This window comes from Elgaria multicarinata, chromosome 7, assembly GCF_023053635.1.
Source record: "Elgaria multicarinata webbii isolate HBS135686 ecotype San Diego chromosome 7, rElgMul1.1.pri, whole genome shotgun sequence".
NCBI lineage: Eukaryota > Metazoa > Chordata > Lepidosauria > Squamata > Anguidae > Elgaria > Elgaria multicarinata.
In genome coordinates, this window is record NC_086177.1 from 84,093,519 (window position 1) to 84,117,504 (window position 23,986).

Below are 23,986 nucleotides of genomic sequence, written 5' to 3' on the forward strand. Positions count from 1 at the left end.
GGACCCAGCTTTACTGCCATTCAAACTGATGTCAAACTGGTCATCTACAGGATTCACAGGAGTCTTTTATAACATCTTACTATTAACATCCCTGGGTATGAGGAGACAGACACACACACACACACACACACACACACACACACATTCAAAAAAACAAGGAAGAGAGAGATTTGCTTTAATACAGTTTCGATTGCTGTGATTAAAGATGTTTTTGGAGCCTTTGACAAACAGAAACATTTTGATACATATTGAATTGAGTCGGAATGTAAGTACTCAAAGAGAGCATGAAAAAACCCCACAGTCACTCTCTTTTTTATTCAGGTTTAATGGTAGCTAAAATCACTGGCCATTTCTCAATCTTGAGAGATGGAACAGCTTGACACTAATAATACATTTTCAAAGGACACATCATCATTTAACACAACATTAAGTGCTCAGGAACAACTTTTTTTTACAGTAGACACAACGCGTTCCGAGCTCCGGGTTGACATATCATTACATTTTATGCTACAAAGATAATCCAGCCAGTCATTCATGAGAGGTAAATTAATTTTCAAGCAACTGTATTTCAGCTTTAAGCCAACAAGGAGGACGCATTAAAGTGAATAAGTTTCTTTTATGCTATCAGCAAGGGTTTCTTTGCCCTGAATAAAAGACTTTCTTGAATACACCAATATCTATACCTTCAATTATTTCCATTCTCTCCGCAGTTTCAACTTGGAGAGAGCTCCTTGTACAAGTTAAGCTACAATTTTAAATCCATAAAGCCACCATCTCACACATACGCTAACGGAATGAAGGATGCAGAATTGATACAAAGTGGGTGCACATGAACAGCCACTGGGGGGTGGGGGATGGTGTGTGTGGGGGGAGTGGACCACTACTTTTGTAAGCCTCTTATTGAACCCTAGCTGATCATGTATGGGCAGTGTGCTCATGCATGCTGCCCAATTGCTCCCGCTCCAAGTAGGAACAATTAAACAAATAACCCCCCGGTTTGTTGTTGGATTATTCCATAGAATCATAGAATCATAGAATAGCAGAGTTGGAAGGGGCCTACAAGGCCATCGAGTCCAACCCCCTGCTCAATGCAGGAATCCACCCTAAAGCATCCCTGACAGATGGTTGTCCAGCTGCCTCTTGAATGCCTCTAGTGTGGGAGAGCCCACAACCTCCCTAGGTAACTGATTCCACCGTCGCACTGCTCTAACAGTCAGGAAGTTTTTCCTGATGTCCAGCCGGAATCTGGCTTCCTTTAACTTGAGCCCGTTATTCCGTGTCCTGCACTCTGGGAGGATTGAGAAGAGATCCTGGCCCTCCTCTGTGTGACAACCTTTTAAGTATTTGAAGAGTGCTATCATGTCTCCCCTCAATCTTCTCTTCTCCAGGCTCTAAATTTCTCTAGTTTGTTGGGGGAAGAGACAAACCAGAGGTCTGGGTTTGCACATCAGGAAACAAATCTTGGGCTGAAGGTCTGTGGGTTGTTTAGCCAATTGTGCAGTGTTTCTGTGAAAGCCCTTCCAATGTGATGTGCAAACCCTCCAATTGTGTATGAGCAATGCTTGTGTTGTGGAGACTCTGCAAAGCAATCAAGATAGTATATATGGCTGCTTTCTGACAAATTGACCCAGTAAGATAAGACCAATGGGGGGAAACCTAGAAAGATCAGTGTTCTTCTTCAGTCTTCTTCTTCAGATCAGTGTTCTTCTTCTGCTAGTGGGGGGGGGGGAGGTTCTTAGTTGGTGGCAATATTTGGGGTGCAAGGCATTCCTGCTTTCCATATCCACAGCTTTAAGCATAAAGTGTTTCCTTCTATGTTGCTTCCAAAGCTACTAGTTCACTCTGGTCCTGAGGGCTGGTTCAAATATTTCAGCTTTCTACATGGAGGCCATGTGACCAATGATTTGCCACAGTGCACTTGGATCTATTTTCAGCTGGCTGACAGAAGCAAGAGGACCGTATTTTTAGTGAGCACATCAGTGTTACACAACTAGGAAAATGTTGGTAACTGTACACAGTTGTTACTATTGAAACATAACCACATGAAGTATTCTTCTCTCCACGTGGTTGAAATATAAGGCAGGATGTAGACAGGTTTTAGTTGAGAATTGAGGTCTTCTATCAACTGAAAACACATCTTAAATAGGGTATATGTACATGAGGAAGAGGGACAGAGCCATGCGTGCTACCTCCACCCCCAAAATGACCTCACCACATTGAAGCATTTATAGAATGCTTCATTGAAGCATTTATAGAAACTGAAGCATTTACCAGAATTGACAGGAAAGGGATCTACTCTTGTATGCATTAGTAGTATCTCTTGCAAAATTTACTCGTGAGGAATAATCTTCCCAAATAACTCATAATTTTAGCACTCCAGAGCCTTCAGGGCAGTTGGAATTCTAAACTACTTTCCTTCAACATGAACGCCACCTGACAGGCCTTAACTAAAAAATGAATGACACCAATAACAGCTTACACTAAAGATAGAGGCTGTACATATTTATGAGCTACTAGAGCAATGGTTCATGGACCTCATGATGTACTCCAGTTATGTTGGGAAATATTAACAACTAAAGCTAGCTATACGTAAAAGTATCAGCCAAGAAAGGGGACTGCAATTCATAAGCCACTTATTTGACTACTCTAACGGTGCAATCCTATGCGTGTTTAGACAGAAAACAGGCCTACAACTCCCATGCTGGCTGGAGCATGTCAGCCCTTTTTCTGCCTAAACATGCATGGGTCTGCACCTTCAAACTTGTTACCACACACCAAAAATGCAACCATCTACTAGTATATGCTTTTAGGATGCTTTTAGTATTTTTTTTTAGAAAGTTTTAACAATGTATACTGTGTTTTGATTAATATTTTATGTATGTTATACCTGTTGTTGTTCCCCGCCTCGATCAGGATGGAGAGGCGGGTTAGAAATAAATTATTATTATTATTATTATTATTATTATTATTATTATTATTGTTGTTGTTGTTATTATTATTGACACAAATGCTATACCACATAGAAAACAATAAAAAGAATACCAAGTTGACTTACATTATTATGCAGTAGAACATTATATACTATAATATATTATTACATAGTTCCATGCAAATCTATGGATATGCTTCTTTTCCTGTGTAATATTATCCCTGTGCCCATTCCATTTCTCAAATCTTGGCCATTCACACAACTCATATGCAATATTAATATTCTCATGCTTTTCACACACTATTCTCATACATTATTCCCATACCATTCCAATGCATGCATTCCAATGCATTCTCTCTCCTCACACACACAAACACTCTGACCATTATTTTAAGAATGCTGCCTACTCACTTTGCTGTTGGACCCATTCAAGCAACCAGCACACAGCCCCATCTGCTCCAAGGCCAGTGGTGGGCAGAAAGTAGATCTCCAGATGTTTTGGACTTCAACAAGCACCCACGGGCACCTCCAATGGCTCCTGTCAAGGGCTCCCCAACATGGCCCCCACCGGCACCCCCCATGCATTTGTATGAAACACATACAACATCCTATTTATTTATTTATTTATTTATTTATTACATTTTTATACCGCCCAATAGCCGAAGCTCTCTGGGCGGTTCCTAGCAATTATACTCAAACTCTAACAAAAGCAGATCAAATATCCAAATAAGTATCCATTGGAAGGTGGCATCTATATGCCACTGTTCAAACAGAGAAAGCTTTTTAAGGTCCTTAATCCATCACATTATAGGAGATGAGTTTTTTTATCCTTCCAACTTCTCCATGGCAGCCATACATGTATTTGGGGTTTGTTTTCTGTTACGCATTATTACCCATTTCTTATAGGCTGCCTTGGGAGTCATTTGATTGAAAGGTGGGATACAAATCTTCAAAATGAATGGATGTGATGGAATAGAAAACTGTGGCAGTTTCACACATCTGAATGAGCTTTGGACCGAGGGAGTAGAAAGCTGCAGTAGCCAGCAATGGAAATCAAAAACAGAAAAGGCAAGCATGCATTAGGACGGAAGGATGGTTGAAATTCTACCTTTGCAAATTGCAACATATCACAGATTGAGAGGAAAAGATTTCAGTGGCAGCCAGGAAAATATAAATGTTTGCAGAATGCAGAATAGAAATGAAAATGACTCCACCACGTCTGTTTACCTGGCTGTTAAATGCCAGCTCAAAGCCCTTCTGTTTAGCTACTGAGGCTTGGACCTCTCCTCTAGGGGGAGGGAGTTTCAACAAAAGAACTGGAAGAGGGCCACGGGGAAATGTCTACCTGCATAACCTTTCTGTTTGAAGTAGGTGCACAGATGGTGCAGTCAAGGAGGTGTGAGGGAACAAAGGAGTATCCATACAGACAATTCCAGTGGGAGGTCCCACACATAATGCAAGCTTTTTTGTTCAAATGGAGGCCATTTTCCCCTTTTCCCACTTGCAGTTTTAACTCAGTCCCGTATTTATTAACTTCCTTGTTCATGCGTTTCCCATTATACGTTGGGCTAATTTCACTGGCTTTATTTACTAAGCTTTGAAAAAGCAATCATGTTTGAAAGCTTAATAATTGTTTCGAGGAGATTTTACGGCGCCCCTTATAAAATTATTATTGGTCCTTAACCTCCCAGAAAGAAAAAAAAATAGCATTCGGGAACAATCTTTGTGGCTTTTTCGAGGAAGTGCTAGATGACTTTCAGCAAAGTACAATGAAGAGATGCTTCCCAACCGCATGATACGTCATGTCCTCAGTTTGGTGGACTTCTACACTCTGATATTCTCACACTGATTCCCCCTCCTCTACCTTTTTTCTTCTACTCTTTCCTTTGTGTTGTTGTTGTTTTGCATTATAAGCCTGAGAATTGAATCTGTAGGGGTTTTTTTTATTTTGGTTTATGTACATCACTTAGGCCTGAGTTAGACGGGGCAAAATCCCAGGGCAATCACCAGGATCGTCCCTTTGCGTTCACATGATGCAAAGGGGATCCTGGGATCAGGGAGGGATGATCCCTCCATTGCCCTTGGATCTCGCCCTATCCTTTGAGCCCAGGCTGAGCTGGGCGTCGTGGTTTGTGTGGCCGGGCGTCGCGATTTGTCCCGGTTCCTCGCGAGGAGCTGGAACCCACACACGGGGCGCAGAGCTCCTCAAGAGCACTGCGCCCATCAGCAGTGGGGTGGGGAGAGTGGGGAAAATTATAAAAAAAAATTAAAAAGCGTACCTTTTGCGCACGAGCACTCATGCGCATCTTCTCCTTTAAGAAAAAACAAAATGGCGGGTGCAACACCTCTCCCTTTGAGGTCGCCGCGCGCCGCGTGTGAACAGAGGGGGAGACCTCGCAATAAAAATATCACAAGATCTTTACCCCTCCATCCCACTAGACTGCTAGGTCTAGCTAAGGCCTAGTTACTGGTTCTCTAGAAATAGAGAATTCGGGATGGGAGTCAGCGATTCATGGAATCCACACAGGCGTTATTATTAACTTTTATATACTGCCTTATCTGCTAAAAACCCAGTTTAACACAATTAAAACTTGCAGCAACAAAAACGAGAACATTAAAAACAGTAAAACATAATACAACTATATATTTTAAAAGGTGAAATTGAAAAGTTGAGTCTTTACACCCTTTGTAAAGGCCAAGAGAGTGGTGGCCAATTGCAATTCATGACGGAGCACACCACATTCTATAGTTTGGGGGCAACGAAGGAGAAGGCCCTTTCGCACGTGGCTGACTAATGGGCCTCTGCCATACATGGCAGCCATACAAGGGCCTTTCCTGCAGGTCTTAGTACTCAGGCAGGTTCATAGCAAGACAGGAGGTCCCTTAGGCAGTACTGGAAAGAATCAGGAGCTGCTGCGACCCCAACCCAGTCCAACAGCCAGGGAGAGTAAGCAGCTGGATTGGGTAGAGCAATGGTACAAGCTGTGGAGGTGCTGAATCCAGACTCAGACCTCAACACCAAGCCTGAGCCAGGACCCCCCCTGAGCCAGAAACCTCCAACTGGGACCCCGAGGACTGGACTCCCTGAGCCAGGTTCCTCCCTCTACACCAGGGGCCTCATGCTCCCCAGTGCATGACTGCCAGTGGAGGCCATGCACAAGACAGGAATACTTGTGGTGCCCTGGCCATGGAATACCCTGCCCACGGATTACTGCCAACACTGCGGGGTTTGTTTTTTGTGGGGTGCCCACTCAAATCCCTTTTGTGTGTCCCAGGCATTTTAATTGGTTGGTATGATATGTCTGTAATACGTGCTGCCTTTCTTTTTTGGTTTTATTATAATGGTATTTTATTTTTTTATTATTTTTATTTTACTGATTTATTGTGTAGCATCTAACATGACAATTTTCATCATGCCTTTGTACACCATCCTGGTATCTGCAAGGATGAAGGATAGCCTAGAAATATTCATAATAAATAAATGAATGGCTGAGTGGTGATTTAGTTTTATGCTCAGGCCAAAAAGACTACCCTTTTCAAGACTCTCCACTCTTCTGAAAGGGATAGGAGGAGTCTGAATCCACAGAATAAGAAGAATGGAGCAAATTCAGAGTTGAGGAAAGCACTTTTAATATGCTTGTTTTTTGCAATTACCACTCTCCAATTCCCAGCTTGGACAGAGATGCAAAGGTTCATCACTGCTTAGAAAACCCACACAAAAGTGACACTGTGTTCAAGCTCACACATAATAGTAAGTCAGGAATCCTGGCTTATACAATTCCCACTTTGCTTCTCTTCCACTTGCAGGAACAGGTAAACAAAGCAGGCAGGGACAGTTTAATGTGATGCCTGAATCCAGGCTTATTGGGGGGGGGGGGTTGCACCCAAACAAGCTAGGATTGTAAACCAACTTTAAGATGGGATTTATTGTTGACTTACAAATCCTGACTAACTTGAGCAAATCAATCATAACCCAGGGTTAGCTTGTTTACCCGCTCATATGAATGGAAGGAGTGATACAGGAAAAACAGTGGTTTGTTCACAGTGAGGTTTAATAAGCCAGGTTTAGTGGTCTATTGTTATGTGTGAATGCACCCTCGGGCTTGTTGAAAGACAGATGACTGGCCCAATTAAAGCCAAGTTGCACCAACAGTCTACTTTCTAAAATATAACCAGATAATCAAACGGCCAAGTAATGCTTGTAAAGCATCTTGAAATTCATTGGATACAAGGTGCTACATATATGAAAAAGTATTAAGTGTAATTATTGGTTCGATATCGTAATGTATTGTAAGAACCATCTCCCCAATGGCATGTTATAAAAAAGCTCATAAATTACATTTACTACTAGTATGGAAAACAATTGCAAAAGTACCTCTTTCAAATTGACTCTTGCTATTACCGGACTTCAAAATCAATTTCTCATTTATATATATATAAAAAAAGTATTAAATATTTATAGACAAATGCATAATGATTTCACTTTCTGGAATTAAACCCAGGCTATGGCATGGCACGTACGAATAGTCTTTAGAAAAACACCAAAAAATGGTCAGTTTGCAAAATATACCGAGCCTGCCTAAATTCAAACGAATTCATGGAACATAGGGATGTAGCTACGATAGTCAAGGTAAGGGGGGAAATGGAATCTTTATGTTCAAATGTTTAGCTGTTTATCCCAAATTAAGATAAATAGCCCATTCTTACATAGGTGAGAATGTAACTGCTTTATGTGAGTGACACATTGACCACTTGTATTCTTTATCACATGATAGCTACATCTAAATGGGAAGCTACGCTAAGACAGCACTTTCTCCCATATCAGGCTGCCCATTCACTGAGATGTTCCGCTCAGGGCGCCTTGGTTGTTCCAGCGGCTGCACATCTGTATTTGACAGGAGCTCAAGGGTGGGGCTTTTCTGTTGTGGCCCCCTCTTTGGAATTGTTTCCCTGCTGCAGTGCAATAGCACCATCCTTGATGGTGTTTCTGTGCCTGCTAAAAACTCATCCATTTCTCTAGGCGTTTGGCAATTTTAATACCTACTTTAGTTGGATTTTCCATTTTCATCTCAGTATTTTATTTTTATTGTTGTTCTAATGAATTGTGTACCCTGCCCTGAGATTTGCTAATGATAAAAAAAAAACTTTAATAAATATTTTTTTCTGGTTAGGGTGGCTTTAAGGCACCATTACTTCTGCTTCCCAGTCTTTCAGCCTTCTGTGGGATTTATACACATCTGCCTTCTTAATGCCCTGCTCCATCCCTCCATTCCTTGCTTTCTATGCCTCTTCTATCTCTCCTCTCCTCATGAAAAAAGAGTGCTTAGCTAGGGTGACCATATGAAAAGGAGGACAGGGCTCCTGAATCTTTACCAGTTCCATAGAAAAGGGAATTTCAGCAGGTGTTATTCGTATGCATGTCACACCTGGTGAAATTTCCTCCATCACAACAGTTAAAGCTGCAGGAGCTATACTGCAGCTATACTGTGACCAGATTTAAAAGAGGGCAGGGCACCTGCAGCTTTAACTGTTGTGATGAAGAGGAAATTTCACCAGGTTCCCCATATATTCAAATGTCACCTGCTGAACTTCCCTTTTCAATACAACCATTGAAGATACAGGAGCCCTGTCCTCCTTTTCATATGGTCACCCTAGCTTAGCACCCCTAGCGCAGAAAGTCCTGTACACATCAAGCCAAATTAATGTTCCACTTCCTTTCAGATATACATTGATTTCCAGCATTCCATGAACTAGCCCTTCCCCCACAGAAGTTAGAATGTTTGTGATCATTTCATATGTCCAAAAATAAAGGACACAGAAGATCAGCCAAGGGCAGAGGAGGTTCCAAATGTAGGAAAATAAAAGGGGGAAAGATTTCCAAATGGCCTAAATCTGCAATCTTATATTCCCACCTGCCTAGGAGTAAGCCCCATTAAACCCAATGGGACTTACTTCTGAGTAGACGTCCACAGGATCGTACTGAAAGTGTTGTATTCAAGGCCAACACATTTTGGAATAAAACGCCGTCTTCAGGGGCATTCCTCTTACCAACACCCTGCAACAATGTGCTCCTTTGGCTTTCTCGTCTGCTAAATCAAGCTGTTTTTAAGCCAAAGTATATATTGTGGTTCATAAGTTTTATATGACTATAAGATACAGCAGTGACAATCAGGTATTTATTTGACAGGTTAAAAATACTATACTGTTAAAAAGTGCTGTGATGGAAACGAGCGCATTTCTGCTTCTTTAACCTGTGTCACTTTGATGGTTTTACTGTTTTGTGCTGGGAGCTCAAGGGATGCTTGACAAAGGTTAATAGTTACTACAGTCACTCAGCATGAATTTCCTATTCACTTCAACAAAAGGAAACAACCTGTTTAATTCATGATCGTATTCCTCCATTCTTTTGAATTGTACAGTTGGCTGTGATGGATATAGCATCTATTTGCTTTCAAATAACACACATGCCAGTAATACCTCTGAATGTTGGATCTGTAATGCAAGGGAAATAGCCCAGGCTTCTGGAAAACATAACCCCCTTTCCTCTTTTCTGCCTTTTGAAAAGTGGACAGAGGGGTACCAGAAATAAGGTGACCATGTGGAAAGGAGGACAGGGCTCCTGCATTTTTAACAGTTGTGTAGAAAAAGGAATTTCAGCAAGTGGTCCTTTGTATGCATGCAGTACCTGGTGAAATTCCCTCTTCATCACAACAGTAAGAGCTGCAGGAGCCCTACCCAGATACAAAAGAGGGCAGGGCTCCTGCAGCTTTCACTGTTGTGATGAAGAGGGAATTTCACCAGGTGCTACATGCATACAAATGACACCTGCTGAAATTACATTTTCTATACAACTGTTAAAAGATGCAGGAGCCCTGTCCTCCTCTTCATATGGTCACCCTAACCAGAAGGATCCAGGAAAGGACATTTGGCACCCTCCGAATCCTGATCCTCAAAGTGCCTTGTGGGGTTACTTGCATGCAGAACTATGCATGGAGCAGGAGACAAGGAAAGGAAGCAGAACTCTCATGTCCATGATCATTCTTCTGCTTCAGACACAATGCCTGAAGGCTATTGGTCATGTTCCTTTTGGACACGGGGATGGGAGAAGAACCTAATTTTCACCCTTAATTTGTTTAGGGCTGATTGAAACCTGCTCTGCGTAGAAACACTATCTAGAGAAGCTGAATACTACCTGTATTCAGGTAGAGCAGGGAGCTCCTACTAGATGCAATGGGTGACCACCCACCTCTAATTGGAGGAGACAACACTGCATGTGCAACATTATTCACTTCCCTCTTCTGCTAGCAGTGATGGAAGCAGAAAACGCACATGACTGTGGTGCGTGCACACATTCAAGAAGCTCTCCCATATCCAATTCATCAATCGTCTCTGCAGTTTGCTTTCCTCTTTCTTGTGTTAGCATTTTACAAGACTTGCAGTGCAAATCCATGCAGGTCTGCTCAGAAGTAAGTGCGTAAAGGATTGCAACTTTGAGTATGTAAAGGGTTGCAACTTTAAGTCATACATTATTATTAAAATTCCAAAGTATAATTTAACTCCCGGGAAGATACACACTCCATCTCAAAGAACAGAAGTTCGAAGGGGTGTGGGGGAAGCAATAAAACTTTGATTGTTTATGTCCTCAAACCAAGTACAAATTCTATTCTTGGTGCCAACAGAAATAAAATGTTCATAGTTTGCTACTGGATCTTCAGTCTAAATTTTGCAACAGCATTTCACTGGAGCTGGCAATGCTTTTCAATGATAATAAAATATCATAGTTTAATCAGCACCCCAGTAAATAACACACCTGCTTAACTGAAGCAGATGTAATAAAGGAGAGTTCATAGAGGGAAATGCCTTCATTTGGAACAAAGGACTAAAGACGGCTGTCTGTAAATCAATTCTCAGTAGTTAATGAGTATGAATTTGTGTTTCCTAACATAAATTCCTGACAACAGAGGCTTTGATTTCCTTTATTTAGCTTTCATGCTGCAGTGTGCCTGCTAAACCAATCAATTAATGATCAATTTATTTATTATTATTATTTATTTATTACATGTATAGCCTGCCTTTTTTCCTCCTTAAGGAACCCAAGGCAGCGTACATAATCCTCCCCCTCTCCATGTTATCCTCACAACAACAACCCTGTGAGGTAGGTTGGGCTGAGAGTATGTGACTGGCCCAAAATCACCCAGTGGGTTTTCATGGCCGAGCGGGGACTAGAAACCGGATCTCCCGACTCCCACTCCAACACCTTAGCCACTACACCACATGATGGATTCACTGATTGATCGATGATCGAGATATTTAACATATTTAATATCCTGAACTTTTGTTCCCAAAGGAACCCCCATGACTGTTTACAATTTTCCTTTAAAGGCACAATCCTATGAATATTTAGACAGAAAAAAGTCCTATAACTCCCAGAATTCACAGCGTAGCTAGCTGGGGAATGCTAGGAGTTGTAAGACTTTTTTTCTGCTTAAATATGCCTAGAATTGCGTTCTAAATTATATAATATATGCATTACAAAGGAGTGGGTTACTAGGCCTAAAAGGCCTTGCGGTGCATTTTAAAAAGTGGCATGCCACATGAAAAGGAAGAGCCTGGTTTGGGGAACAGACTCCACTCCCAAATATGCATTTTAATCTACTCACCTTGTGACTAATACTAAGGTGCAATCTGAAAAAGAGATTGCTGTGATTTCCCCCAAATTCCTCTGCTACTATACATTTAGAGTTCATGATTGTACCTAAGCAGCATCTTTGTCTTATGGATGGCATTTCAGGTTTGTTTTGTATCTGCATGAAGTTTCTGAGAGGAGCATGGCCCGGATCCAAAGTCCTGATCACATGCACACACTGGAACTTTTTGTCCCCTTTTACCATCCCCATTTCCAGCTGCCCCCAAAAACACTTGTTCTTGAAGGCCACAGGACGATATGCAGAAGAATTCTATGTGGTGTGCAGGGAGAAAATCAACAACACAGCCAGACTATCCCCCTTGGGATCCTGGACAACCCTCCTCTGATGCTGCAAAGGAAGGTGCATTCCTAAAAATCTCTATTTATCATAGAGATTTATGCCCTATGCCCTGCTTCAGGCAGGGCAACCCCTCTGTATGGTGAAACACCAGGGCCCCGGGAGGCGGGGGGAATAAACCACCATGCATGTGTGAAGATGGTAGATGAAAAAGAAGGATGTAAAATACAGAAGTATTATGTCAATACTGCATATTGGGAAAATGTATATAACTAAAGTGAGCATATGAAAAGGAGGACAGGGCTCCTGTATCTTTAACAATTGTATAGAAAAAGTAATTTCAGCAGGTGTCATTTGTATGCAGGCAGCACCTGGTGAAATTCCCTCTTCATCCCAACAGTCAAAGCTGTGGGAGCCCTGCCCTCTTGACCAGATACAAAGGAAGGCAGGGCTCCTGCAGCTTTAACTGCAGGAGCCCTGCACAATAACCTGCACAAGTTGTACACAGGCTGTGAAGAGCAGATTTGAAACTGAGCCGAGAAGCCATTTTATGGGAGAAGTGAAATCGACCAAGATTTAAAACCCCTGGTCAATTTCAAAAGGCCCTGTCACTTATTGCAGAAGTAGGAAGAAAGCTTGTCAGTTTCACTGTTTGTCTTTGCAGCCTTTGTATGGGAACTGCATAAGCAAACAGTGCTGAATTTTCCAGGAATGGCAGCTGGATGTGCAAACTGTTGTACATTTCAGCATGTGCAGATGGGGAAATAGCTTTTGGAGAAGGGGTGGTGGAAACATATGCATGTGTAGGAGTTGGGAAACTCCACGGAAATCCAAGACACTCCACAGTTTCCATGGATATCTGGCATTATAGAGTGGGCTGCCTGAAAACTCTACAGAAATAAAGAGATAAGTTTCCTACATCCTTAATTGCACTGTTGCAACTTAAAGAGTTAGTTGCTGGAATTATTACACAAAGACCAAAGGCAGTTATAGCACACGGGAGGATTGTGCAGAAAGCCTTCTGTAAGTATTATCTACAACAGACCGAAGAAGAAAGGGCAAAGCAGTGAAGCATGTACCAAATATAGCTCTACAGACTGAACCTTCTGGTGGCTGAGGCCCCGAACGTGCAACGGGAGAACAAAAGGAAGTTTTGTGTTGATTTCTTCTATCACTTTTATTCTTGTGCTAGAAAATTAAAGAGGGGTTTTACAGCCCATCCAGGGGAGTGAAGGGAGCAAAGGGGTGCATGAAATACATGCTGACCTAGAGGTCTTGCCTCACTCTGATGGATCAGAAGAACATTCATTCTTTTTTCTTTCTTGTTTTCTTTTTTGCCTTAAGCGAGGGCAACCTAGGCAGAGGAACAGCTTCTAGGATCTGGTGCTTGTCTGTGCGACAGATTGAGGCAAGGCGCTTGCTGGAGGATTCACTGGATTCAACTCTCTAAGGAACAGCCCACAAGCCACTGGGTTCCAGAATGATAATCAATTCTCATTCAAATATCAGTTGAGCAAATGGTGCCATTTTGAGTTTGCACTGAAGCAGCTGTGCGATTAGTTTGACTTGCATAGAAGTCCGGATTTTTTTCAGTATAAGTAGATGTTTCAGCACAGCACTGCCGAACAACTCTCCGAGCTGAAACACATGATCTGGACTATCACATCATTCAGGTCATGCTGAGCTGCATTTCAGACTGCAGGTCACACTTCAAATGCTCTCAAATATTATTTATTTGGATACTTGGAAGCCCCCGAATTCAGAGGTTTACGAGTATTCTATGCAGAGAGAGAGGCACGTCTCTTCGGGAAGGAGGCAGAGGTGGCGATAGGAAAAGGTGTAAGCCAGTTATCCCGGCCTCTTCCACCCCCGTCCCCAGAAAGGCCCCTTTTCCCCATCTCTGTGCTCCGTTTACCAAGTGCAGACAGGTAGCCGGTATGGTTCTCTTCATGCCAGCTATAAGGGGGATGGGGCGGGGACCGCGTTTCCTTGGCTCCCAGCTCAGAACCCTGGCTTCAAGTTCGGAGCCAGGAAACCAAAAAATCCTAGGTCCCTCAGATGCTGTCTGGGGCCAAATGATTGCTCCCTCCCTCCCTTATTTATTTATTTAAAGGATTTGTATACTGCTCGATATCCTAAGTTCTCTAAAAGATCTTTTTTAGTTTACCTAAAAAAATACATAAAATACAATATTAAAACTAATGTAATAATAGTACAAAACAAATACATTATACATATAAAATAACCTCTGCACAAATGCAACACTGGGCCTAGTGTTTTTCCTGACATACTATTGCTTTATGTGCATACTATGTTTTTCCTGACATACTATTGCTTTTTGTAAACCGCCCAGAGAGCTTCGGCTATTGGGCGGTATAGAAATGCAATAAATAAATAAATAAATAAATAAAGTGCAGGGAGGTTTGTTTTTAACAGAGTGAAGAAATCTGTAACCTACAGACGAAACTGATACAACCGAGAAAGACCTGCATCATGTTTCTCAGCTCACATGAAAAAAATATTGGGGAACTGGGTGCACAGTGAAGCAATCACATGCCCACTTCATCACTGGCCCAAACTCAGCATGCATTCACACAACCAACATTTCAAGCCACTCTCATCAGAGATGAATTTAACTGATACATGTTACGTGCAGTCACTCTTCATTTAACTGAGGCCTTAGCTAGACGAGGCAAAATCCCAGGGCGATCCCTGGTATCGTCCCTGTGCATTTACATGACGCACAGGGGATCCCGGGATCAGGGAGGGATGATCCCTCCCTTGCCCCAGAATCTCGCCCTACCCTTTGAGCCCGGTTTTTCCGTGGTCCCGGCCGAGCCTGAAGAATGTGTGGCCGGGCATTGCTGTTTGTCCGGTTCCTCTTGAGACACGGGAGTGGAGTGGGGTGGAGTGGGGCAAGTGGGGAAAATATTATTTTTTAAAAAAACAACAACCTTACCTCTTGCGCACGAGCGCTCGTGTGCATCTTCCCCTTTAAGGAAAAAAAACCAAAATGGCGGACACGACGCCTCTTCCTCTGAGGTCGTCACGTGCTGCGTGTGAACAGGGGGGAGATCTTGTGATAAAAATATCGCGAAACCTTTACGCCTCTGTCCCGCTAGACCAGTAGGTATAGCTAAGGCCTCAGTGATGTTATTAGTACTACACACACTGAATTTCAAATTGCCTACTCCTCTGAGTTGATTTCACAGTGCATAATTAGCTGTGAAACAGTACAGCAGGAGAAGGCAACCTGGCACTGTCCAGATGTTTTGGACTACAACTCCCATCGTTCCTCATCATTGGCCAAGTGGCTGGAACTGATGGGAGTTGAAGTCCAACCTGTCATGCAATAGAAGATTTGGCAGAGCTCTGCTAGCACTGTTTGAGTTTGTGGAATGACACCGCTGCATACAGCCCAAAAGGATCAGAGGCAATTTGAAACTCAATGTACTCAATTTGAAACGTGGCTCTTTCAGTTAAAAGAAAGCATTAGAGAGCTACTTAAGTGAAGAGTGATGCTATTCAAAACATGCTGATAGCTGGCAGTAAACAGTCTATTCACTGCCTTTTTTATAAGAATATAATAATCACAAAAACTCAAAAATAACGGGTTGCAGGAGCATTAAGTCACACAGGCTGATCTAAGGAACATTTTTACCTATTTGTTTTCTGTACTGATCAACAGGTGTTCTTGCGGAGGAAGCATCTTTTCTACCCATTTTTCTGTGTTTCGGAAATCTGTAAAGAAAGATGACAGGGTTTTAACACTGTCTACAGTTCCCTTTAATGTGTTGTGAGCCTCCCCAAGTGCTGCTTTTGCAGCAGAAGGGCAGGATCTTAAATAAAGAAATGAATTTCACAGATACACACAAAAAAGCATAAATGTAGTGCAAATAGATGGTGGAGAAAGTTATCCATATTTATGCATGACACAGGAAGGATTACCATCAGTATCTACCACTTGCCTAGAATTATTTTTCGAAACACTAAAGTTGTATGTTGTACGCATTTACCTGGGAATAAGTCCCAATCAACTTAGAGGGACTTTCTTATTAGTAGACATTCATAGAACTAGTGAGTTGCACTCATCCAATATTATTTATAGACATAGCTTTTCAGTTTGTGGGATGTAGTCACTGGACAGACCTCCCTTCCTCTTACATGAGTGGCAATGCCTTCTGCTCATGCTAGTATGTATTATTTTAGTTTACTACAACGCATTTACTAAAATGCAAGACTTTATTTACTACAGTGCATCTTTCCAGAAATTTCCCTAATATTTCTCCAATATTCACTTCTTAATAATTATAATAATTTACATCTTATAGATCAGCTGGTGCAAAATAGGGCAGCGAGGAGGTCTGGCCAATGTGATTATAGTATGCCAGTATTTTTTTTATCAGCACTGGCTGCAATTCCATGTCCACACCTAATTCAAAGTGCTGGTATTAACATTCAAAGCCCTAAACAACTTGGATCCAGGTTACCTGAACCACCTTCTCGTCCCATATACACTTGCCCAGACCCTAAGGTCGTCCCCAGCTTTTTTTCTTCAGGAGCCCCACCAAACGAAGTGAGGTGTGTGGCTACTAAGAAGAGGGCCTTTTCTGTTGTGGCACCCCAGTTGTGGAATAAGTTTCCCAGAGAGGCTCACCTGGCGTCTCCATTGTGCTCTTTCAGTATCAGGTGAAGACCTTCTTATTTTCCCAGGCATTTTAGGCTTTCAGTTTCTGTTGTTTTAAATCTGGTACAGTATTTTAAATCTTTGCATTGGTTTTGCTGGCTAGGACTCATGGGAGTTGCAGTCTAGCAGCAGCTGGAGTGCCACACATTCCCCACACATTATATATGGTATTGTGATGATCACTTGGTGTGTTGTCCTTTTCACCAGGAAACACCTTTCCATCTTGCTGATTATTCTGCTTAGGGGATATTTAACCACTAATTTCCCATGCTTTCCCATTTTGGTGCTTATGCTTTAAATCAGAAGTTCAGAAGAATGAAAAGACTGCCACTATTTCTGCAGGCTTGTTGTACTTCCACAGTGCAGGCCACATGGCCTGCCTGTCTCCCCTTTGCTATCTCTGGTGCGTACTCACAGGGGAACAGCTCTGTGTACATTCCAGAGCCCTACAGAGTTTGGGATTATGGTAAAAGCCATATGCAATAGTCCGATGTGTGTTGATAGAAATTAATTTGCATGTCTTCAGGGTCCCATGTATCTCTAAGGTGAAAATGAAACTCACCATGTGTTTCAGATTAGTAAATATTTTAAAATTGTATAGATCCAATGGAGGCTATAAGCTTTTACATTCATCTTTTAACTCTACAAATTACAGACTTGAACAGACTTGAACAGATTCATCAGCCGTCTTCCCGTCTCAAGCAAACCTAGGAATAAAGTTCCATCAGGGGGAGGCTCGAGAATTGCTGGCATCCTCACCAAACTACAATTCCCAGGATTCTATGTGGGAATTTATAACAGCTGAAGTGGTATAAAACAGATACAGATTTGCAATATAGATAGGGCCATACTGTACCATATAATAAAATTAAGGCAAGGAGAACAAAACTTTACACACAGAGAGACCTTTATTTTATTTTTCTGTGCAATCTTTAATGGCAATATATTCCAAATGAGAGGAAAAAAGGAACAAAGTACAAAGGTAACATTTGACCTAGCAAAGCCAATGAGACTAACCTTTATGTATAACATCCAGTTTATAGCTTACTTTATTACTAGAAGAAAGTCTTCTTTTAAAAAAATTGCCTTTGCAACCTTGTAATATTTTGCAAAATGCCAGCAATGAAAAATGAATGCACTTTTGTGGTCGCCAATAAAGCATGATGTGAAAAATAATTGTGTTATTAGAAAAATGAAATTTGGCCTAGTTAATATGAGCCACAGAGACCCTCCTCGATGTCTGTTTGGTTCAAGCTGTCCCTGATTTTGCAGCAACCAGGACCTCTAAAATTGCTGTGACTTTTCTTTGTTCTTCAAAGCTGTGCAGTAATCATCATTCATTTCTACTGCTTTGATGGTTAGATAGCAAACTCCCAAGAAACCCATGGAGACATTAGCACATACAGCCGCAATGTCTAATAAGACAGCTATTTGCATAAAAGATCAGCCACAATTTAAAACGTCTTGCAATAGATGTGGAAAGGGAATAACAGATCTATATTAGCATGTACGAAACCAAGATTGTTTTCGCAATTTAATTCCTGGGGGATCATAGCTCATCACCTTCTCTTGTAAAAAAAATAAAAATAAAAATTCTGCATTCCCTGAGGAAGTAACTTGCTATGAGCCAAAGTTAAACTAAAATATGGATTAATAAGAAAATATATTCATTATTTATGAATCTTGCTCAGGAATGGATTTCATTGTAATCATATCAGGTTTCTGCAGTTCATAATATACTTCAAAAAGAAAATGACCAACCCTATATTAAATAGCAATGGTCTTCTTAAAAATGCACCCCACTGGTTTGTTGGTTGTTGTTTTTTTAAGTAAAAAAGCAAAGGATTTGATTATTTTCCCATTGTTCTGTCTCTAAAAAATCCTAATGATGGCAATTAAGGCTGAAAGAACTTGTTTGCTGTGTGTGTTTTAAGGTGTGTGGTTTTTTTGTAGTAAAGGGAAAATTTGAAAGCAGTTTTTGGCAGAGCTAAGCCAAAAGGAAGTGGGACCTTTTTTCATTAAAGCTTTATGCAGGTTTCTAAATCACCTCAATCCCCTTCAACGATTTTGGGCATTTTGCCCATTCAGAGTGATGGTCCAGGGAACACTCCTATCCCTCTGAACTGGCTTTGTGACATCACATGACCAAAGTTGATTGGCTGCATCTTGTCATGATGTTGTCAAATTTCCTTACATGCTCCCCAAATGTTCCCGTGTTGTTTTTTAATGGTGCTCATAATGAAACAAACAACCAGCAAACAAGGTCGCTGAATGGGGAAGTTTCAGGGACTGTTCAGCCTCAATACTTTCACGCCTGTAATCAAAACAGGCAAAGGTTTAGCATAGCTCTAGTTTTTGGCCAAATGAGTTTATATTTGGCTGGATCATGCTTTCTGCTTTGGAACTACAACATCTCTGCGGTTGCTTTTGTATCCCAGCACTCCTTCTTCTCAACTTGTTCATTGATATCCCATCGATTGAGAAAGGTCAAGAAGAAAAAAAAAGATGACAGAATGCAGTAAAGATAAAGAAAGTAGGAAGAGAAATCCCTGGGTAATGCCCATCATTGTGGCGAAGTTCATACAAGCGTCTATTTTCAAGGCGCCTATTTATATATTGAGAAGTGACAATAGGGAAGCAGGTTTTCCACACATAGCAAATCAGATCTGTGTGATGCACGTCGTTCATTGCTTTTATGGCACTTAACCCGGGAGCTGTTTTTTAATTAAAAAAATATCTGTAATTGTTGTGTTTTTATTGTGTTCTATATTGCATTATTCTTTCAATCAATTTTAATTGCTTCTGTAAGCCTCCTTGAGTGCTATTTTTTGGGTAGAAAGGCAGGGTCCAAATGAAATGAACAACCTGTACACAAGGTACTGTGCCCTACTTAAGAAATAGGAAGGAAACCTGTTTTCGCCCTTGCTTTCTTTTAGGGCACTGATAAGGATGCACTGGCTTTTCCATGCAAAAAGGCAGGCTAGGCAGGACCGTATATCCAGGCCAGGGAAGCCTCCGGCCTGGGCCACCGGCCGCGCGGATCCTTTTCTGGGGCGGTGATGGGAGGTCGCTGATCGCCCAGACTCGCTTCCTTCCTGCCGTGGCCGCGGAACCGGGTCGCGGCTTTCGTTTTCGTTGAAAGCAGCGCGTGGCCTGCCGCGAACGGTCGGCCCACCGGAGGGGAGAGCCTGGCGGGCTCTTGACCCACCGCGCTGCCCCAAGCCGGGGCCGTCCCCGTAGGGAGGCCCCGGCGGAGAAGCGGCGGGTTGGAGAGCGCCGTGGCGCTCGCGTCTGCTGAGCCGAGCGGCCGCGGCGGGCGAAGAGGCGCGAAAGGCGCGAGCCCTCGGTCGCCACGGGAAGGGGGGGCGAGCGAGCCGAGGGCACAACAGCCCCCTCCCCACCTCCAGCCCCGGAAGCCGCAAGCAAGTAAATGTCTACCTACCGCCGGACGCGCGGCTGGCGGCAGAGAGTGGAAGAGGGGGCGGACGGAGCTGGCGGAGGCGGAGCGGGAGGAGGAGGAGGAGGGAGGCGGAGGCGGGTGCGCAGGCTCAGCGGAGCGGGGAGGGCGCACACGTGGCAGGGCGCACGGCAAAGGGGGCCTGGCTGGCTGGCTGGCTGGCGCTGCCCGTGTTGCCGCTCAGCCCTCCGCAGCTTGGAAGGGAGTTGGAAAGGGCCTCCTTTTCCTCTTCCAGGGATGCTAAAGGGGAGGAGAAGTGACAAAGGCAGGGCGCCTTCCCCCGTAAGGCTTGAGAGGGGGAGCCGGAGGGCTGAGTGAGGAACCTAAGAAGAACCGTGCATCGTCAGGGCCCACCTGGTCCAGCATTCTGTTCACACACACAGTAGCAGGCACCGGCTGCCTACCGGAAACCCACAAGCCGGACACGAGTGCAACAGCACCCTCCCACCCATGTTCCCCAGCAACTGGGGTAGATAGGCATACTGTTTCTGATCCTGAAGGTAGCATATAGCCATCAGGACTAATAGCCCTTGATATAGCCTACTCATCCGTGAATTTGTGTAATCCCTTTTTAAAGCCATCCAAATTGGTGGCCATCACTACGTCTTGGTACTGAATTCCCTAGTTTAGCTATTCACTGTGTGAAAAAGGACGTTTTTAATAGTTACCATTTTTCCCCTCTTGCAAGAAACCGAAGGCGGGGTGACAAGATCTTTCTCCTCTCCGTTTCTGTCCACACAACAACCCTGCAAGGTAGGTTAGGCTGAGATCTCCCAGTCCCACAATATCACCACACCTTCACACTGGTTGTCTATAGAACTTTAGCTGTTTTAGGCAGGCAGGCAGAAGTTGTGCAGTCTTAGAGTTGCTTTATTTGAAAATTAGTCACTCTTTTGGGTTAGCCAGCATGGCCTGGTTATTTTAAATAGTTGTAGATCTCATTTTAAGAGTAGAAAAACTTTTCAATGTGGTTTAGGGTGGGGGGGTGTCTTCCTCGGTGTTCTCTCTCTCTTTCTAGACGTCTAATCCTTAGTTGTTCCAGTCAATAGTTTTGATGAGACTAATAGAATCAATTCCATTTATCTTAGGCCTTAGCTAGACTTACCTCATAGTCTGCGACGCAGGAGGGAAGATCTTGCGTTGTGGTTAACGTGCGATCCCGCCTCCATTTACACATGAGGCGCGACGACCTCAGGAAGAGAGGCGTCGCGCCCGCCATCTTTTATTTTTAAAGGAGAAGCAGTGTGCGCTTAAAGTAGGTCTTTTTTAAATTTAACTTAATTTCCCCGCTCCCCTCACCCTACCCCCAATGGGCACAGCGGCTCCTGGCTCCGCGCGAGGAATTTCATGGAGCCGGGTCAAACCGCAGCAACGAGCCACACGTTCCACGGTCTTGGGCTCAGCCCAGGACCGCAGAAAAAGTGGGCCCAAAGGGGAGGGTCCCTGATCCTCGGGGTTCGCCCCATGATAAAGCCCAGTCTAGTTAAGGCCAAAGTATCTTAGATAAAGCATATCTACCCTTGTTCCAACACATAGTACCCCCACCCCACCCCTTCAGCTCTGAGAAGAGCAGGATGTGTTCCTAGAGGAAGCTCAGAGAAGTTCCCTTATATATATATATATATATATATATATATATATATATATATATATTATTCTGTTAGATTTCTAGATCTGTCTTCACTCTCATCACTCCAAAGTTCAGCTTCATATACCAATTGGCCTAAGACCTTGGCAGAAATATAATCTTCAAAACTGGAACCATTAGTTGCCCTCATTTACTACAAAAATAACCTTTGAAGCAGACATAGACCCTGTTCAGATGACACGCTAAGCCATGGTGGTTAAGCAGTTTGAGTTAAACGTTATGGCTTAGCATATCTGAAAACCGGTACTTGCTCTGCCGCCTGACCATCAAATAGCCATTTACCTTTCTGACACTTCTTCTGAGTACCACAGTTAGGACTTTCAAATAATTCATAACTAACTGCTCCACTCTACATAGGCATCCAAATTTAGTTAACATATTTAATTATATTAATGCTAAGTTATAAGCATAAAATAATACCACGATGCTCCGTTTTCCCAATATGGGAGGAAAAAAGGAAGGAGACATTTCCAAATCAATATAATTTCTACAGAAATTAAGAAATAACAGGCCTCCGCTTTGCCCCATTTTATTATTGATATTGCTTGTGTTAAGGCAACATAAGACTCAACTCTTACCTGCCTGCTGTTACTACGATGTCATTTCTATACAAGCCATAATAGTCTGCTATCAATATTGGTTGTGACCAGTGTATGCCACAACAATCTCTGTTTACTAGATCAAAAGCTGAAGTAAAATCGATGAAGGGTACAAATAAATGTTTGCTTGGACCCTTAATATATTTAGAAATTAAGTGACGTAGCACAAAAGACTGGTACATCATACACGTTCCTTTTCTAAGCTCAGCCTGCTCTTCTTTAATAAAAGAATTTTCTTTATCCCAAAGTTGTAGCTTTCTAGGGAGAAACCAAGTATGTAAACTGGAAGCTGCATCCCAAAGCCTAATCTTTTTCCTGGGCCAGAAGATAAAATGCCTTTTTAAAAAGCTGGAACAACTACATCTCGAAGGAAGAATCCTAATTGAGTTTAGGAGTTATATCCAATAAGTTGTATCAAACTTTAGTCCACCTTAAGTCTCATTCATTTCAATAAGTTGTATCAAAGTCGTACTAACGATGGACATAATCCAATATATACAGTTTATATCAACAACTTACATCCCACAAAGGCACCTCTTTTGGCTCTTAATGTTCAGTTATATTAAATCAGAGTAGAGAATTACATATCCAAAGGTTATGAAAGGTAAGACAGTCCTTACATCTCTAGTCCAGGAGGGGAAACATATACATGCACATTTACCCCCTGTTTCCGCAGTATTTCCAGAGGCACCCATGTTGATATCTTTGTTGTTAGTGGAGGAAATGTGAGATAACTATGGGCTCATCTACACCAAGCAAGATATTCCACTATGAAAGCGGTATATAAAAGGTAGGAGCCACACTACTGCTTTATAGCGGTATTGAAGTACACTGACAACTGTTGGGGCCTATGACACATACCATATACCACTTTCATACCACTTTCATAGTGTTATATCCTGCTTGGTGTAGATGTGTCATGAGCCCCAACAGTTGTCAGTGCACTTCAGTACCACTATAAAGCAGTAGTGTAGATCCTGCAGTGCACTTCAATACTGCTATAAAGCAATAGTGTGGCTCCTGTCTTTTATATACCGCTTTCATACAGGAATATCCTGCTTGGTGTAGATGAGCCCTATCTCATAAAAGCACATATATTGTGGGGTTTGGTAGTGTGCAAATTTATTGAAATGTAATCAATTAATAAAATGGATGGATGGATGAAAAGAGATGAGCAAACAACTGAAACTTCCTCAGGCTAAAATACTATGCACCCTTACCTAGAAGTAAGTCCCAATTAACTCACGGGGGTTATTTCTGAGTAGAAATAGATAGATTACATAGGGAGGTTGTGGTCTCTCCCACACTAGAGGCATTCAAGAGGCAGCTGGACAGCCATCTGTCAGGGATGCTTTAAGGTAGATTCCTGCAATGAGCAGGGGGTTGGACTCGATGGCCTTGTAGGCCCCTTCCAACTCTGCTATTCTATGATTCTATGATTACATCAGTTGATGGCCCAATAATAATACTGCTTTGCAGGCTTACAGTCTAACTGTTTGCAATGTGTGGCTTGTGTATTTTCCTACATTCATGTGGGCACTTGCAGGAAAGAGTCCCATGTGAAACAATTGCTGTGGCTTGGCTTTTACCAGGGTATCCTGGAGCAAAACCTAGCACTTCATTATTTTTATTTTAGTTTAAATTAGTTTAAATTATTATGTTTTAAAAAATATATTTGCAAA

The 23,986-nt window shown here is 42.4% G+C and overlaps 1 protein-coding gene across 1 annotated transcript in view; it reads right to left on the bottom strand.

The window, feature by feature from the left end:
- The window catches only part of TRIQK (triple QxxK/R motif containing), a 36,937-nt gene extending 16,845 nt beyond the window's left edge, over nucleotides 1-20,092 (bottom strand). The window contains exons 1-2 of the mRNA XM_063129887.1: nucleotides 20,043-20,092; nucleotides 15,575-15,654 (exon numbers count right to left, since the gene is read on the bottom strand). Of these exons, the coding sequence (XP_062985957.1) occupies nucleotides 15,575-15,635 (61 nt within the window). The 5' untranslated portion in view covers nucleotides 15,636-15,654; nucleotides 20,043-20,092. The remainder of the gene's footprint in view (nucleotides 1-15,574; nucleotides 15,655-20,042) is intronic.
- Nucleotides 20,093-23,986: the final 3,894 nt, after the last annotated feature.